This window comes from Amblyomma americanum, chromosome 7 (assembly GCF_052857255.1).
Source record: "Amblyomma americanum isolate KBUSLIRL-KWMA chromosome 7, ASM5285725v1, whole genome shotgun sequence".
NCBI classification, from domain to species: domain Eukaryota; kingdom Metazoa; phylum Arthropoda; class Arachnida; order Ixodida; family Ixodidae; genus Amblyomma; species Amblyomma americanum.
This window is the reverse complement of record NC_135503.1, coordinates 17,938,053-17,955,040: the sequence shown is the minus strand read 5'-3', so window position 1 is coordinate 17,955,040 and position 16,988 is coordinate 17,938,053. Positions and strand designations below refer to the sequence as shown.

At 45.1% G+C, this 16,988-nt stretch overlaps 1 protein-coding gene and 1 long non-coding RNA gene across 2 annotated transcripts in view; one reads left to right on the top strand and one right to left on the bottom strand.

Moving 5' to 3' along the window:
- The window catches only part of LOC144098585 (lens fiber major intrinsic protein-like), a 42,771-nt gene extending 39,938 nt beyond the window's left edge, over positions 1-2,833 (bottom strand). The window contains exons 1-2 of the mRNA XM_077631347.1: positions 2,569-2,833; positions 409-923 (exon numbers count right to left, since the gene is read on the bottom strand). Coding sequence (XP_077487473.1) covers positions 409-866 — 458 coding nt within the window. The 5' untranslated portion in view covers positions 867-923; positions 2,569-2,833. The remainder of the gene's footprint in view (positions 1-408; positions 924-2,568) is intronic.
- Positions 1-14,946, top strand: part of LOC144096967 (uncharacterized) — a 90,431-nt gene extending 75,485 nt beyond the window's left edge. Inside the window, exons 2-3 of the long non-coding RNA XR_013306878.1 lie at positions 13,017-13,149; positions 14,802-14,946. This is a non-coding gene — a long non-coding RNA (uncharacterized LOC144096967). The remainder of the gene's footprint in view (positions 1-13,016; positions 13,150-14,801) is intronic.
- The last annotated feature ends 2,042 nt before the right edge of the window (positions 14,947-16,988 follow it).

Below are 16,988 nucleotides of genomic sequence, written 5' to 3'. Positions count from 1 at the left end.
CAACCTGGACACATTTCTTATTGTGTAAATAGTTTGTATATACTACCTCTCCCCCTATCCTCTCTTCCTGTCCCCTCACCTCTTTCATTTCATTTCTCCATTCTGCCTGCTATCCTTTATTTCCGCTGCCCCAGCTCAGGCGCTTCAGTATGGATGGCAGGTGCTGGGGCTAGCAAAAATCTTTTCCTTACTTTACATTATTATTTATTAAACACCTTACTGCTACTAAGGCACTGTAAAACACACGCAAGCAGGCTACATATCCTTATTCTGACCGCCTTTCTTTATTCACCCTCGGCGCGATTCAGGCGTCCATACAGACTAGGACAGTTCCGCGCCTTTCCTTTCCTACTATAACCTCCTTCTCCTCCTTTTATAGTACGCACATCCTGCATGCTTCTCACTTACCCGTAAAGGAGAGCTGCTCCCGCGATGCCTCCGCCGCACTGCGCCGTCACGTAGAGCACAGCGCGCAGCGGACTCACTTTACGCGTGGCGAGCGCCGCCAGCGTCACGGCGGGGTTCATGTGGGCGCCCGAGACACGCGCGTAGCACTGCGCCACGGCGGCCGCCGCGGCGCCCGTGGCCAAAGCGATGGCCAGCACCGAGGGCTCGGCGTATCCCGGCCACGACACGTGCGCGCCGCACACGAGGAACACGTAGAAGAAGGTGGCCAGGCACTCGCCCACCACGGCGCGCCACAGGTCCAGCGTTCGAATCTCGGCACGCAGCGGACAGCGTCCCGCGCCGCCGCGTTGGCGCCTCTGGGAGCGCGCCGTCGACGGTGAAGGCGAGTCGAGCCGGTCGAGCATCTGCAGCAGCAGGGACTCGAGGCTGGCCGCGGTCAGCATGGCTGGAGGGGCCATCCTCTGCTGCGTCGCCTTCCCCTTCCTGCGGCTTCTGTGCTGGCTGGCTGGCTCCCGCTGTCGACAGAAAAGAGGAAGGAACCGGGTTGGACATAGTTTCTGAAAGCGTTTGTTTGTCAAACCCACCACTTGTAACGAGATGCTTTACGGAGGTTGTGATTTATAGGGTTTAACGTTCCAAAGCGACTCGGGCTATGAGGGCGGACGTAGTGAAGGGCTCCGGAAATTTCGACCACCTGGGGTTCTTTAACGTGCACTGACATCGCACAGTACACGGGCCTCTAGAATTTCGCCTCCATCGAGATTCGACATCCGCGGCCGGGATCGAACCCGCGCCTGTCGGGTCAGCAGCGGAGCGCCATAACTCCTGAGCCACCGCGGCGTACTGCTTTAAGGAGGTTAGATGTCCGGACATCTAACCGCCGGCTTTACGGATGTTAGATGTCCGGAGATTCGTTTTTAGAGATGCAACGGTAAACGACGGGCGGGAGAAAAAAAGAAAAAATGAATTCGCCTGCAAATGATGGACGGTACTGAAGTGAAGTGGTCTTTGTGCGTTATGGTAAAAAGAAAGAGAAAAGTACCTATTAGGAAGTTGATAACGAAACAACGCTCTAAACGAATTTTGGCGAGAGTGCTCGCAGAGGCAGAATGGAACAGAAATGCGAAATATACGATGGCATGCGTGGCTACAAACACGTCGGGAGGAAGATAGGAATACAAGAAAGCTGCGCAGAAATGTGCACAGCAGTTCAAACATGTGTGATAAGCGGGTTAAAGAGTATTCGAAACAACGCTGGAAGCTTCGACGCCACAAATATCAAAGATCAAAGTTCAAACCCAAGGCAGATAATTTTGTAAAGCGGGTACGATACGGCGAGATAGTGGTTCCTTGAAAGGGCCCAGAGGTCCGAAAGACCGAAATTTCAACTGAACATCCTCCTAGCACACAAAGATAGCACTTCGCCCGTTCGACAACGTTCTTCGCCTTCGACCAATAAGCACGAGAAGAGGACAGTTGTTCACAGCTGTGGAAGTCAGGTGGTACAAGCTGCTTCGCAGGAAACACGAGACTTCTAACGCACATCTTTTGCGTTTGGGAATGGTTTTGGGAATGGTTTTTGGGGAAAAAATTTAATGTGCACCGGACGCGCGTATGATTTCAGTAGACGCAGAAGATACCACAGACGACGTGTTCTTTAGCGTACAGAAGAAGAAACACTGAGCTTTTATTTTGCAGTAATTACATTCCTCGCCCCAAATCGAAAACACCATGGCACCGTCGTTATAGCCGAAACTTAGAGTGAAAGCTGCCGCGGAAGGCAAAATTGCGATAGTGTCGAATGAAAAAGAATTCGTTGCACAGTACTTACTCTCTGAACAACTGCAGGCGCACCATTTAGAAACTGGCTATTCTTTTTAAACGGAACCGAAACGTGGCATTCTCTGCCCGCACGATTTTCATACTTCAATTCTCTCATGCTGATAACGGTCCGAGAAAGCTTCTTTTTCCCAAATACAATACCTCGTGCCTTGACAAGCGCTGCACACCAAGCCTCTTCAACTAATGCGCGGCTGACACTGCATGCAACAGCCACTTCGTTCCTATTTTTTTTTTCAGAAACAGTGTTTACTGTAACTACAACAACGACAAGCCACTGCCGCCTAAAAAAGGATTAGCGGCGCACGTGCGTATACGTACCTGCGGCGCGCTACATCCTCGGCGCGAAGAGCCTCCTGTTGCGAACCTTCACGTCGATCGCATCGGAGAAGTCCGCCTACGCGGCGGCCGTGAAGTCAGCTCCTCCGGGCGTTGGCGGTGGTGTTGCGGGGCTCGCGCCTTCGACCGGGCGCCGGAGCGCGCGTGGTTGGCTTCGGGGTGGTCGACATTCGGCGCCGGGCGGAGGGGGCCGGGCACCGTCGGTGCCGGAGTCGTCGAGTGTACGCCGGGCGCCGGTAGCGTTTCTGCGCTCTCGCCGATAGCGCGGAGGGAAAGAGGAGGATTGGGAGCGGCGGGAGAGGGGGAAGAAGAGGATCACGTGTTCTGACGTCACACGGAGGAAATTGGGAAGGGGCGGTTGGGAGTTCCCCCTCCGGCCCATTCCCTCTTGAACGCCGTCTCTTTTTTCCTTTTTCTGCCATCTGCTGTCCTTTTCGAGGAGAGAGATGCTTCTCCTACGGTATCTATGGGTGTTTAGGCTTTTCCTGCGTCTGAGAGAGGTTATTTAACGGCGTCAAAGCGACGATGGCCATTTGGATGTCGGAGTGTGTTGCTGGGTACGCAGTGTAATTTGACTGCTTTTGAACGGTCTCAAACTCGTGATATCCGCTAATCAAGCCTCATTTTATCTGCTAATTTGAGGACCTGTTTTGTTGTCTTGTAACGTTAGGCATGACACCGAGCTTATCTTGCGTACTGTGTAGTCTAAAAGTCACCTATCTAGTTCTTTAGCTGTAAGTAGCTCGCAGTAACGACTTTAAGTTTGCGATGACAGTGCGCACAAAACAGAGAAGCGGTGAGACACAGAATGAATCGACGCGAGCTTTAAGTCTACAGACGTCACTAAAAGCGTAGTGCTCAGAATATGCCAACCAGTCAAATAGAAAAGAAAACTTGAAGTGCATGGTAGATATGAAAAAAAGGCGCAATCTCCGCGCCTGTATTTTATTCATGTGTCTCATTTGACTTGCATTTGTGTTTTTACTTGTTTAGTTTTTTCTGGCGCCATACCTAGTTCTGTTCCAGTGGAAGCCAGCCGATGCAGCACTTATATTCGAAGTGAATATGCATTGTGCATGTAGTAATACACAGTTACTAGAGTTACCACGTTTATCTGTTTCGCTTGATTTAGTTAGCCCAGATGCTACGACCACGTGTAGAAAATTTCAACATAGCCATACAACGCGCCTCTTCGTACACGTTCGCCGCAGACAGTAAATGGATTGAGAGGTTTACTGTATGAAGCGGAATTTAAAAATAGTGGATAGTTTCTTGGTTAGGTGAAGAAAGGCGTAAATGCACGATTTCAATATCAACTACGAACCGCAGGACGACCACGAGTCTTGTTATGTTGGTGTTTCGAAGAGGGGCCTAGTGTTGATAATAGAAAATGAGAGTGGAAAATGAGCAAAGCGTGACCGTTACGCCACCGTCAGTTCAATGCACTTAGCGCAGTGGTTCAGGACGTGTGGGTGGACTTTTTACTTCGATGCAACGTGTGTTGTCACCTCTTCAATAATGTGAACAGCACGTGAAACACTTGAGGCCTTTCCATTGACGTTGAAAACAATAGAAGGGCGGAATGTTCATCACTTTTGTTTATTACTTTGCTATTAGCTTTGTCGCAATCATTTCTCTTTATTCACGAAGAAAGTGGGACTCTTGAAGCGCAGGAGGCAAGTGTGAATGCGTTTTTAAAGCAACGTTATGCGTTTGGTCATGAGTCATGCTGACTTATGTCTGCCTTAATGCTTTTCTGGCACTGAAACCAGTCGGCGTCTCCAGGATGTGCCCGTTTGCGTCGTTCTTTTGTCCGCTGTTTTTTTTATGTTCATAATTTAGTCGCATTGGACTTTGCCCTGTTCAGTTATTTGACTTGTTTTGGTGATGGCTTGTCGAGAGCTCCAAATTTTCTCTGGTATACAGTCAGTTAGTCATTACTTCAGACCTCTGTACGCATTACGCATTATTCGAAGGATAGTTTGAGGCCTGTCTCGGGTATAGATGCGCGCAGAAAGTATAGTTCCGCCTTCTCTCAATGGATGGCAGCACTAATACCGCTGGGTCACTGAGTTTACTCAATCCTTTGCCGGGAAGCATTTATGGCGTTACAAACTTATGACTGAAATTTGTCATTCTGTGTAAGAAGAAATATCATTCGCATGTTTATTCCTCTGTGTAAGACAAGATTCCTTGAATTTTTTTTTCATCGTGATAACGTCAAGGTTTTCAAAAATTTCTCAGCAGGTGATGGGTCAATTTTTCGTTATTTTTCTTGAAAGGTGTTGCGTCTTTTCAGCAGTAATTTGCAGAATTTGCGATTTTCTAGTGTAATGACTGGGCAAAGCTGGCCACTGTTACGGTTAGGCAGCAGCAAAACGTCACCTTAATTATATAATTTTCTATCCCTATCCTTATCCTTGCGGCTGAGAGAACTTTGGGAATCTTTGCAATCGTTCCGTTATTTTAACGGGAGGACTGATTTCTAGGTTTACTTTTTGAAAAATAAATTAGTCATGCAGTCACATGCAGAAGTTCAAGGCTGGTTCTGTTTCTTGAACTAGTTCTTGGTATATCCACCATTACTTGCTCCATTTGTGGCTGCTAGAAGGATTATGAACTGATTTTTGTCAATTTTGCTTTCTTATTGCCGTCAAATAACAGGGCGCTTACCAATTGTATTCCCGCTTGTTTGGCATGAAAAGTTTTATTTAGACGCAGAAACTCGCTATTCAACGAATTAATTCGTATTCACGCCTCAGCGATCGAGCTCGTGATAGCAATCGTGACGTCATGTTAACGCTCATTGATTGAGCGCGCAGCATGTTACGACACTCCGTTTTTGCTTGCAGCGAATAAGAGCACGCTCTTGATTTTTAGGCGAAAATCTCTAAAGAGAACAATCCAAAGCACAATTTGTACCTTTTCCTCACGCTTTCAATGTTGTTGTTTCTAAGAAACAGTCAACGAGGCGCACCCTCAATACTTGTTGGTTTTATTTATTTGCTTCACAGGGACGAAATTGTCATCACTTGGGGTGTACAAAACCACTCGCGACTCGCCTCGAGTACTTGACATCTGCGGTGTGTCTTATTTTAGAAAAAAACCCCGTTTTTATTATAATTTTATACCTGAACTTACGTACTTGATAGGCAATATGTCAATATAGATTTGACGTTGAGACGAGTACGAGCGCTTGTCCGTATTTCTCACTGTTTCCTTCATCTCCTGCGTCGTCTGTCTTCGCTATGTCCCTCAAACTAGCCCAAAGTGCCGTTTTAGTACATCATCATTATGACGTGTTAAGGTTCCATAAGTTTGGTTTCTCCACAAGTAGAGTATATAAAAGGTGAAGACGACTTTACAAAGTAGTGAGGGAAACATTTTCTATCACAGAGAGAAATATGGCATAGAAAGAAGGTAAAAAAAGACGAAAGTACAGCTGCGCATGAGAGATGAAGTGGGCGTCAGACGAATTTCAAGTATTTTTGTACGTGGGCGATAAATATCGCTCGACAAACTTGTCGCCGACAGAGAAGTTCGTTGCACCTTTCTGCTAATGAGAAGAGAATTGGCCCGCATATCTCCACTTGGGACATCGAAAAAAAAACAGTATAAAGCTGCGCAAGCGGACAGCAGTCGCAGAATGCGGATGCTCTCAACGGCAGCACTGTGATTTCTTATGGCATACACGTGTCGACGCCCCAGCTCTCAAGTACAATAACTTCAAATACATGGATGAGGCTGGTCTATCTACAAGCGTGCTTCCGACGAAATTTTCAGCAAGATTTCTAAGTTACGAAGAAAATATCAGCAGTATTGCTTAGCAGGATAAACAGCCTGCGTCGATGTAATCTAGAGTGCTCATAAGAGTTCACTCACTGAAAAACTCTAAAGGGAAGCGAACGAGAAAAAAAAAAAAGCCTCGGCAATACGAAAAGCACGTTCCGAACATCCAGGGATGTAGGCGGTGCACTCTAATTTTTCGAGGAAAAAAAAAGAAAAATAAGAGAGCAATTTTTCAGCATGTAAGAAGAAACCAGGCGGAAAATTACTAGTGGAGCAAAGGAAGCACACGAGGAATTGATCATGGGACAAAAGGGAACAAAGCATCCCTTTCGCAGTCATCTCACATCCCAGAGGCCACGCCACCCCGCTTAGTTGCTCACTTATTTCGGCGTTTTTATTTTATTTTTTGTTCAATAGGTGGCGCGATGGTTTTTGTTCACTTCCCAGCCTGAGCACGTAGAGCGTGTATTTTCTCACAGACGGGCGGTATAATACGTGACCGGAAGTTTCAATGGCGCCATCGGGGAATGAGGAAAGGAGGCCAGCTCGGCCCTAGGCGGGTGCTTTATTTTTGTGCTTTTTTTTCATCGAGCTGCTTTATCAGTGAAAGTAGTGCAGGCCCCCTGAGAAATCCGCTTTTTATATTTCTGACCTTTGGTTGGTTTTGACTGTGAAATCTGTTGGGGATTTTCATGTCTAGACAGAATTCAGAACTAGGAGGATGGAGCGGATGGAAAATTAAAAACAAAGAACTCGCCAGACGGAGCATTCAACTGAGCCCGGAAATAGCACTAGGCGCCATGATCGAAGAACGATTTTTATTTTTTTAACCGTGACTATTTAAGTGTTGGAATGCAAGTGGTGACGACGTTAGGTTTAGAAAGATAACTATTGTTTCGAGTGCCTCACAAAGGTTATGTTATTCAAAAAGAGAGAAAAGTGGATGTAAATTTAATGAGGTTGTCGGTTTAATACAATTCAAATTGTATTTGAAAAATACTGAGGGACGTTCATTACTACTACTAATTCTTGTTCACTGGGAGACGCTGTTGATGACGAAACAGAACAGAGGGAATCGGGTAGCTCGAGAGGAAGAAGGATAAATATTCAATCGTTCCCACCCTAGATCACTACTGTAGTGCCCTTCCTGGCTGCGTATTTTACAGACGCTATCATAAAGTTTTCTTATTTCAATCAACTCCTCAGATTCCATGATTTCACTGTTTCCTTCTATACACTCTGCTCACCGAAGTGGTAATACAGTCCGACTCCGAAAACAAGCTTCTGTAATCTTAAAGTGGTCTTCGCAATGAACGGCACCGAAAGTTTCAAATCTCACTTCGCCTCCAAAAATGAACAAAAGCACACAATTACTCGTCGTAATATTTCAATGTGGAGAAAGAAATTTTATGGCATGAGTACTTTCGTGCCGTAAGAATATGAACCATGAGAATGGCGTCGAAAATACGCAAAGAAGAGATTAAAAAGATAAGCTTGAAGGATGCCTCCTCATCCAACTCCTGAAGATCTCGTCCGGCGCCTATACGATACATGCAGGCCCGTTCATCTGCATACATTGGGCATTCAAAAAGATATGTTGCACTCTTTCTACTGGACCGCAGTTGTTGCAAAGTGGACTTTTCACTCACCCAAAACGTTGCCGTGGACTGTTTGTAAATGTAGCGCTCAAACGGAGACGACAATAAAGAGTTTCCAGATGGCTAGGAAGACTGGGTCGCAGTCTAGGTTTGAGATGTGGGTTGATTGAAGGGAGAAAGGGGTAATAATGTGACGGCGAGCTCAGGAGCCGATTCTTTTCTTCGTAGGCTATGAGAAAAAGCTCGCGAAATTTTTTTTTGTAAGGCCCGAGCAGTGCGCTTTGTAAGTGGCAGTCGGTGCTGACCAAATGATCACCTGCTTAGGCCCCCGTAACAACAATGGTGCCGCCACGTGACAGCTCTAATGCCACCGGACATAATGCACACAAGAAATATACAATAAATAAATCTTTTCAATCAAATTGAGTTCCTCCTGCTTGTTTACTACGGCGTATTCTGTCAAGTTTTAATGTTTCGCAACTTTTACTCGACAGTTGTGAAGATATTCACATTGAAAAAATTGCGAACTTCACGGAAGACGCAGAAAGGGAAGACGAGACACTTCTTGTGTCGAGACGAGACTTTCTGCGTCCTTCGCGAAGTTTGCGCTGTTTTTATTGTGATGAAAACCAACTAGCTCACGATGTGTTCTTCGTAAATATGTTGATGCAAAATTGTGGCGCATATTAATAACACTTGCTTGCATCCACTATTCGAGGCCCCCGGAGAACCGACTGTCAAAGCGTAGGGAAGAGGATAAAACACTTTCGACAAGACCTCCGACCGACAAGACACGCGCATAAGTTTTAATAAGCCGATTTGTCAAGAATGCACGTGCATATTACGCAGTCTGAAATCTTCAGGGACCGGGCTGAACGACGTTATTCGTCATGCCGTCGCCCGTTCAAAGTTCGAACGCTCGAAGATCCAATTTTCAGAAGGGGATGAGAGTGTCATAGTAGCCTGTGATGAAGGCAGGAAAGCGCTTTGGGACGCGTGCCATAGTATTTATTCATTGCTTGCTTATTTACCTACACATAAGTGCATACAAAATAGATGCAAATAAAGTAAAGTAATAATATTATAATAATTGAACCATTAATAATCCTTCGGCTCCAAAATTGATTTAGGGCACTTATAGGTTCTTGACATTCACCATAATCTCAATACATGACCGTTGGTTCCACAGTCGTTTTAAAAACCGACCATGTCAGCTTAAAGTCAAACGCGTGACCTTTAGATCAACACCACAGCTTCATAGCTGCTGATACTCAATAATTCGTGGCAACGTAAGCGATACAGAGATGTGATGCCATTTTAGGCTAAAAATAATACGCGTACATCAACCAGCCAAACAGCCGAGGTAAGTAGTTAAGGTCTAAGATGAATGCAATTGGGGATGTTACATGTACAAAAAGAAAAGCAGCAGTAACTTGAACAAAGGGCAGCAGTTAATAACTGACGCGTTACGCAGCTGAGACCATAGCTGCTTTTGTCTGTTTTCATGTAATTAGAAGCTGCTAACGAATTAATGAGACAAGCATAGCTAAATATATGGCTTGAAATGTTACTCCTATAAAATTTACTTTCTAGGGGTAGCATTGTCGTGAGGTGAGGAAGCTCGAATCTTGGTACTTGAATCATCTCCTTTTCCGCAAAAATGCCCGAGCTTATTTTTACGTGAGGTTATTATTAACACTTGTTGCTGGGCTAGTTGGTGCATAGTTCTATGTACAAACGTTAGCGCAAAATAAGAGACGTTGTCTCTTATTTTGAGCGCGTTGTCTTGTCCACCTTTCTTGTGATTGTCTCTTATTTTGCGCTAACGTTTGTACATAGGTTATTATTACTTTTTTTAATATTTACCAGAGTAATCGCAATGGTTCGCTTATGCACATCTAAGTTGTACAAGGTATTAAGAAGGTATTAAGAAGTAAGGCGTCTATACGAGATTTTTGTTTGTTTAGGTTGTTACTAGAGTTTTACTTCAGGCCATGTCATCGTTCTATTGTGAGGCAGCGCGTTCCTCTTTTTCGTGATTTTGTGCAATCTTTTATTTTCGCTTATAACAAATAAGGTTAGAAAGGCATACATTAGCCCACTGTTGGCGGTTTCTGAACACAACGGAGGATTAGATTACACCTGAAAGAAAAGAGGAACGGCGAACAGGTGCGAAGACGACTGCGCCTGTCTCGTTTCCACGAAGGGAGAACGTGGAGCAGCGAGTGAGACAGATCGCACGCTGGAGCGGGAATAATTTAATTCCGCTCGTTCGCGATGTCACAGACCACCGTTCGCGCGCTGGCCAGAACGGGAGACCCTGCGACACCGCTGGGGGACCGAAAAACGTATTTGCTGAATTTCGATCTCCTCCCTCTAGCCTCCCTTCTCCTTTCTCTTTCCCTCTTTCCCGTTGTGCTCTCTTTCCTTCGTCCACTTCAAGTACACCGCGAAGTATTGGAGATTCGCGAGGCGGACGAATACAAGAAGCCGGCCGCCGTCCGAGCATGAATAATTCATAAGGACTTCAGTGTGTGCGTACGTACGTCCGTTTATCCGTTCCGAGAATTATAATATCCGGGACCTCGCTGACTTTATTTGAACTGAAAAGCAAACATCGAGCCCCAGTCTTTGTTACGTCAAGTGGTGACGGCGGTTTCTTTCGGAGAATTTAATAACGGCGAATGAATTTGCTCAGAATGAATAACATGTTTTTAAGAACACCTTCAGTCATATATGACAACTCGAACGCTGTCGACGCTCAGGAGCAGGCGAGGAAGAAATGCTGAAATTGATGTGCATTACAAAAAAACTGCAGCAGCAACGGGAGATCAAGTTATATGCGATAATGGTGTTGTTGCTATAACAAGTCAAACCCCGAGTGTAAATGAAGTACCATAAGCGAGCACATCGACCAATACAAATCGCTACAAGAAACCATAATAAACCATAATTAGAATTTTGAGAGTGACTGGTGGTTGAAAGGGCTGAAGGGAGCAAAGCTGTTATAAAAGAACCGCTTTATCGAGGCGAATTAATTGAATTTTTTTGGCTGTTTTCGATTGGTAATTCGATTTGCACAGTCTTGAAGTGTGCGAGATGTTGAGCCTGAAGGTACATTTCTTAAGGTGAAGGTATTCTTTTTATCGAAGCACAAATTCATAGTTGATTTAACTTTGACAAGAAAAAAATCTTAATTGTTAGCGATTATTAGCATTTGCTGAAGTCGGGATGGCTCTTAATATACTGAATAAAAGTCATGCGTTTCTCTGCAGAAAAGCTAGCCCCAAGCTTATCGCAGTAAAAGAAAAAGAAAGCGTTGTATGGTCTCAGGCCCAAAAATATAAATAAAGCAATCAGAATAAACGCTAAGCTGCGGAGCAGCCAGGCCCGGTAAAAGGGAGCAGGTGCGTGTTACTTATTCGCTGCGGGGATTTGCTTCCAGCTAAAATAGCCTGCCACAGCCAAGAAAAGGGCCCTCGATGAGCGCGTTGTGGGCCTTAATGCAATTAGCGATCGCACTCGAGCCCGAGTATCGCGGCTATTAGCATGAGAATGCTCTGAATCACCACAAATCCAAACTATGCTGAGGAGCGTGAAGAGATGCAGAAGTGTTTGAAGGAGCCGTAGAAGTCACATTCGCAGGAGCAGATTTTGTGTCCATGCAAGAAAAACAAAAAGAAAAAATTTAGAGGTAGATCGGTGTGGTTTTATATGCAGTATTGTGAATGAGACGCTTCGGGAATGCATATGAGTAACATCAGGTTGAGATTGAGTGTTTGGATGGTATTGAATTATCAATAAATTCGTTAAAATAGATTGTCAGCTATGACTCCGTCACTCTACGCACTTCAACAACTAAAGCTACCATGAATTTATAAAGGTTTAGTCATAAAATACAGCCTGTGTTTTGCGATATTCTGTGAGCTTTTTCGGCTTATTGGACACTGGCTTGATATCACTTTTCGCTTTCTGCTTCGGGAAGAGTGCATTAAGGAAAATAACGCCAATCAAAAGAATACGCACGCAGAAATCTGGAAATAAGCAGCACAGAGGCTGGACTGTCCAGCCTCTGTCTTGTCTTTTTCCCAGTTTCCTGTATGTGTCTTCTTTTGGCTGTTATTATTTTCCTTAATGCAATGGACCAACTAGCCCAACAAAGTGTATTGCCAGAGAAGTATGCTATAAGCATGGCGAGAAAGGGGAAAGGAATGTAGGCTGAAGTTTTAAGAATGATTAAAGACCATTCTTGCTCAGATATCCAGGAAGGTTGCCTGTGTAGCGACTGTTCATGGCCACATTAAGGATATGGCACGAGAGCGTTAATGGTTTAATAAAAGATTCGGGGGGCACTTTGACGATCTAAACTGCGAGAGGCAAAAGCCTTACCTCGCGACTTTGGCTGCTACTGGTCTTACATCTGTGAATTGTCAACAATTCATTAAAAATGATCATCAATTGATTATTAATTACTATCAATTATTATATTCTGATTAATAAATCCGGCGTTTTTTGTCCTGTCTGGGTTTTGTTTAACTGTGATGCGACGATTTTCGTTCGATGTGACGTCACACTGTTTTTTAGACGAAATTCGTTGATATTTTTGACTATAATTATTTAACTAATTACTGTACAGTCATAAAACTTGGCATCTAGATTTATTTGTTCCTCCTCTGTTTGATGAAACCATTTTTTCTTCTATCTTTATTAGTTCCTGAGGTATTTTATTATGCTGTGACGACTTCCGGTGGATGTGACGTCCCACCGTTCCCGTAGATATGACGTCGCTCTATTTCGACGCAATTCCACATTTTTGGCTATAATTAAGTGATTACTCTACAGTCATCAAACATTGTTTCTAGGGTCATTGTTTCCTCTTCTATCTGAAGCAAGCATTCTTTTACTCCTATATTTATTATTTCTCACTAAACAAAGCGTCACGGACGGACGGACACGATCGTGGCCGCAAACATGGACCATTAAAGGCTTTCGCCTTAACACCGGTATATGTGAATTTCGTCATTCTTTTCCATATGTTCGCAGATTGCTGGAGGTCCTCACACAACTATAGGTGTCGTCGTCGTCGGTGGCGGCGTTGTGAGAGAAAGAGCAGGTGCGCTACCTACCACCCAGGGCACGTGACCTCGTGTCGTCATCACAACCTGTCCACCAGATTGTAAGTAAACTTTCATCCGTGGCTGGTCGCAGTTAAATTAATGATTGGTCACAAGAGGTTGCTCGGGAAGAGCAATGTGGGTTCCACAAGCACCAACGGTGGCTGTATTTGTAACAGCCACCTGCTGGGGCTGTGGCTCATAGCTTAAACGCTGCACCACTGCGCAAGGAGTTGCATGAGGACTTTCAGCGATCTACGCATATACGGCAGAAAGTGACCAATTTCGCACATACTAGTATTAAGCCATTAACGCTATCGCGTCATATCCTTAAGGTGGAGCTTAAGTGTCTCTTACAATTTTTCATGTCAAAACGTGCACCAGTGATCCAGAAAGATAAATTTGAACTCGGCGTCTGTCACATTTTACAGAGGGTGCAGTTAGGGGCACGTTTCGGAGTTGTGGAGCGGCTGCGTAACACCGCGCTCTGTGAATGGTCTGCATGCGATAACGACGCGCATGACGTCACTAAACCGTGCCACGCTGAGTGGTCCGAAACACAGTGACGACACAGGGGCAGAGTAATAACGTAACGGGTGCTTTACGAAAGAAGCCACAAATAATAGCACACAAAACTATAGAATTTTCACCATCACTAAACAGTTGTCGTTGAATTCCACTTTACACAGTGGCAACCATTCTGAGTTCTTCTTGGCTGGAAAACATTGTTTTAAAGTAATAGCATAAAATCTTAGTTTGTGCTTGCTGCGGTTATTCATGATGAACCTCTGAAGACGCCCGATAATACAACACACAAGTTCAATTAACGCAAAAAGCTGTCTCCATGGTTATTATGGTTCGTGTTATGAGTCTTAAGACATGTCACATGTCATAATCTTGTGGCTTGCGTCATTGTTTTATGTTTTCACTTTATTTTGTGATGCGTCTGATTTTCCATCCGCTTAGCTCTCTTCGACGGAGATAGCGCGTCGGCAGAATGAACTTCATCGCGCTTAGGCTAACCACTTCACTTAGGGGATGCAAGAGCACACTGTAGTAGAGCGGCAAGCAGGGCTAGTTGGTGGATGTTCAACACCAATTAGCTCAACCACCAACCAGCGTCCTGTCCACTTCTGCTTCCGTTGTTTCGTGTTTTCTAGCGCAGTAGCCTCACTTTCAAGTTGCAAGAGCACGTTGCGACACCTCTTGCCCAATGTTGGTATAATCGCGAATAGCTGTAGGATCCCGACTGTCTCGACCGGTTTAGCCGCAGGGGCATTGTTCGGCGCGCTCAAACACTTTGCGACTCGCTTCTGCTTACTGTAATTTTTTTTCCACGAAGTGTACGATAGCGCAATCGCAACTAGCATACTCTGCGTCCCCGAAGCTGCACGCGTTGCAAGATTCACGACTAATTAATTAAGTTCTTTTGAATCTGAAGCTTTTTTACCGTCTACGCGTGTAGCGACAGGCCTTTGAGAGCTGCGAACTCCAGTGGCACTTCTCGGAGTTTTTCGCCAGGGGCGCGGGTGTTGAAATGACCGTTCGCGTTGAATCCATAGGCCAAGCAGATATTGGGCTGTGCTGTCGTAAGTGCACTCCATGAAGGGCGCTGGTGTGGCCCCGGCGCACGGAGACAGCGTTGACACACATTCCCGGAGGGGGCGAGCTTGGTCAAGCTGCGCTTATTTTTTCGTCTTTTCTTGCAATGCAGTTACGATGCACTCCTGAGGCCGGCTCCGAAGGTGGTTCCAGCAGCAGAGTGAGGCTGTGCGAGAACGTGCCGACCCTCTCTACATTAGCCTCGGGCTACGAGCCACTCGTGGCGTAACGCAATTACTGCGCGACGGTCATCATGGGCGCGCGCCGTTTACCGAAGGTGGGGGGGGGGGGGGGGGGGGGTTGCAAGTAATTCGCTTTCGGTCGCATGTTGCGCAATGAGGCTGCTTCCAGTGCCTCTGCTCGTCTCCTAATCTGGAACTGTACTAGCGAATGAGTTTTAGCCTTTTCTGCTCTTTCTTTACGGAATGTAAAGAGAAGAGTGATATTATGTTTCTGATATTGCTACTATAATTACCGTGCATTTCTTCGTGTCTACCGTGGATTTGAATAAAAAAATATCAACGGAGATGTTTTTTCAGCTAGAGGGACGAGTTTCATCGTGAAACAACGAAGTTCAGGTTTAACGCATTGAATGTGGCTTGGGTCAAGCGGTGTCATGTGCGAGTTGCATGTTAACGATGGTGTAATAGAAGGCCAGAGAATAAACTGGGATGCTTTGCGTCTTTTCTCCAGGGCCGAAATTCATCTAGATTTGCCATCAATACCCTTTCACTCTCTTGACATTTCATGCCGCTGCGCATGTTATTGAGAGCAGTGATTTGCTGTAGAAGTTGTCTTCAGAAAAGTGTCTAACACCTCACATTATGAATTCGCGAACTCAGCGAAGGTTATGATCACGATTTTGAATGGGAAGCTCAGTAAATGAAAGGAAGAGTGCCGTATAAACTTGATTTTATCTGGCCACAGCGCCACTCGTATTGTGGCGCAATTTTCTTCACTCATTCTCATTTCCATTTGCAGAAACACAAGTTAGCGAAAGGCGGCTCTGAACAAAATGTCTGTGTTTCTTCAGCAGTTTAACAGCTCCCATTCCGCTCTCACCTCTCTCTCTTTCGGATTCACTTCGCTTCCTTTGTTGTTCTAGCTCGCGGAGATATTCTACCTCGCAGGGATGCAAGAAAATGTTGAGTCAAAGTTTGTAATACACAATGAAATATCCTATAAGCATACTTGAAAAAAAAAAGTTAGCGTCTGAGTGCCATCATCGCCCGCTGAAAAGCCTGGAAAGCCTTTCGGAAAATAACGACGCCCTGGAAATCCAAAATTAGTTATGGCTTAGGCGGCCTTCATTTCGGGCTACTTTTTTTATTTTGTACGTAAGCTATTTCTCGCAGCACTCTTTCGCACTAGCGACGAAGCGCAGCCTTAGAATGCGCGGTTCTCTCACATTTTCAGTTCCTCGCAACAGAGTGCGCTGCTTTTATGTGATGGCCGGTCAGCCTGTTGAGTTGAAAAAGGGCCGTGAGGGACAAAGAAAATGAAAAAAAAAGGGATGGCGAAGTTTTGGCTGCTGGCGCCCCAATTACGGGTATGATTAATGACGCTAGCTCAGGAAGGCGCAAACAACAGCGACTCATCATAGGGGCACGAGTGACGTCCACCGATCGCGTGGGGCGATCTGTCAAGAGAAGCTGGCATGGCCCTCCCATAATTCTTTCTGCACTGACGCGGGTATCTAAACAAGCGCGTACTTAAAATGCAGGATGGCTGGATGCTATAGGAACAGCTTATACATGGCTTTCAATAAACAAAATGTTTATTGTACAAGACGGTTTGTATAAGACGCTAGATTAAAGTAAATTTCCCTGATGTCTTAGATTTTGGCGAACATAGCCCATGACGCAATTTGTTTGGATCTTCCTCCAAGAAAGATCACAAAGAGAAAGTGTAGGCTGTTTTTGGTCTGAAAGGGACCAGTTTCATCACTTTTATCTTCGCGTTTCAAGGACAAACAATTGACTGAGTACAGCATGCAAGCTGTTACTTGACGTGAATTGCATTTCATTTCCTGAAATTCTCGCCCTTATTTATCCATACGGTGTATGAGGGAAATGTTTTTGCCGTGATTCTAAATAGAAACACCTATTCAAAGCAAGTTGCTTAATGTGTCGATCATTTGTGTGATCTAACGACAGTAACAAGAATTAAGATGATCGTCGGATATTTTTCTTCCATAAAGGAATGCCGAAGTGACTTAGATACTCATATGAGGCTTAGATTATGAGCTTGTCTTGACGATGCGTTCCAAAGCACTTTTTATGAAGTCATTGTGAAATCG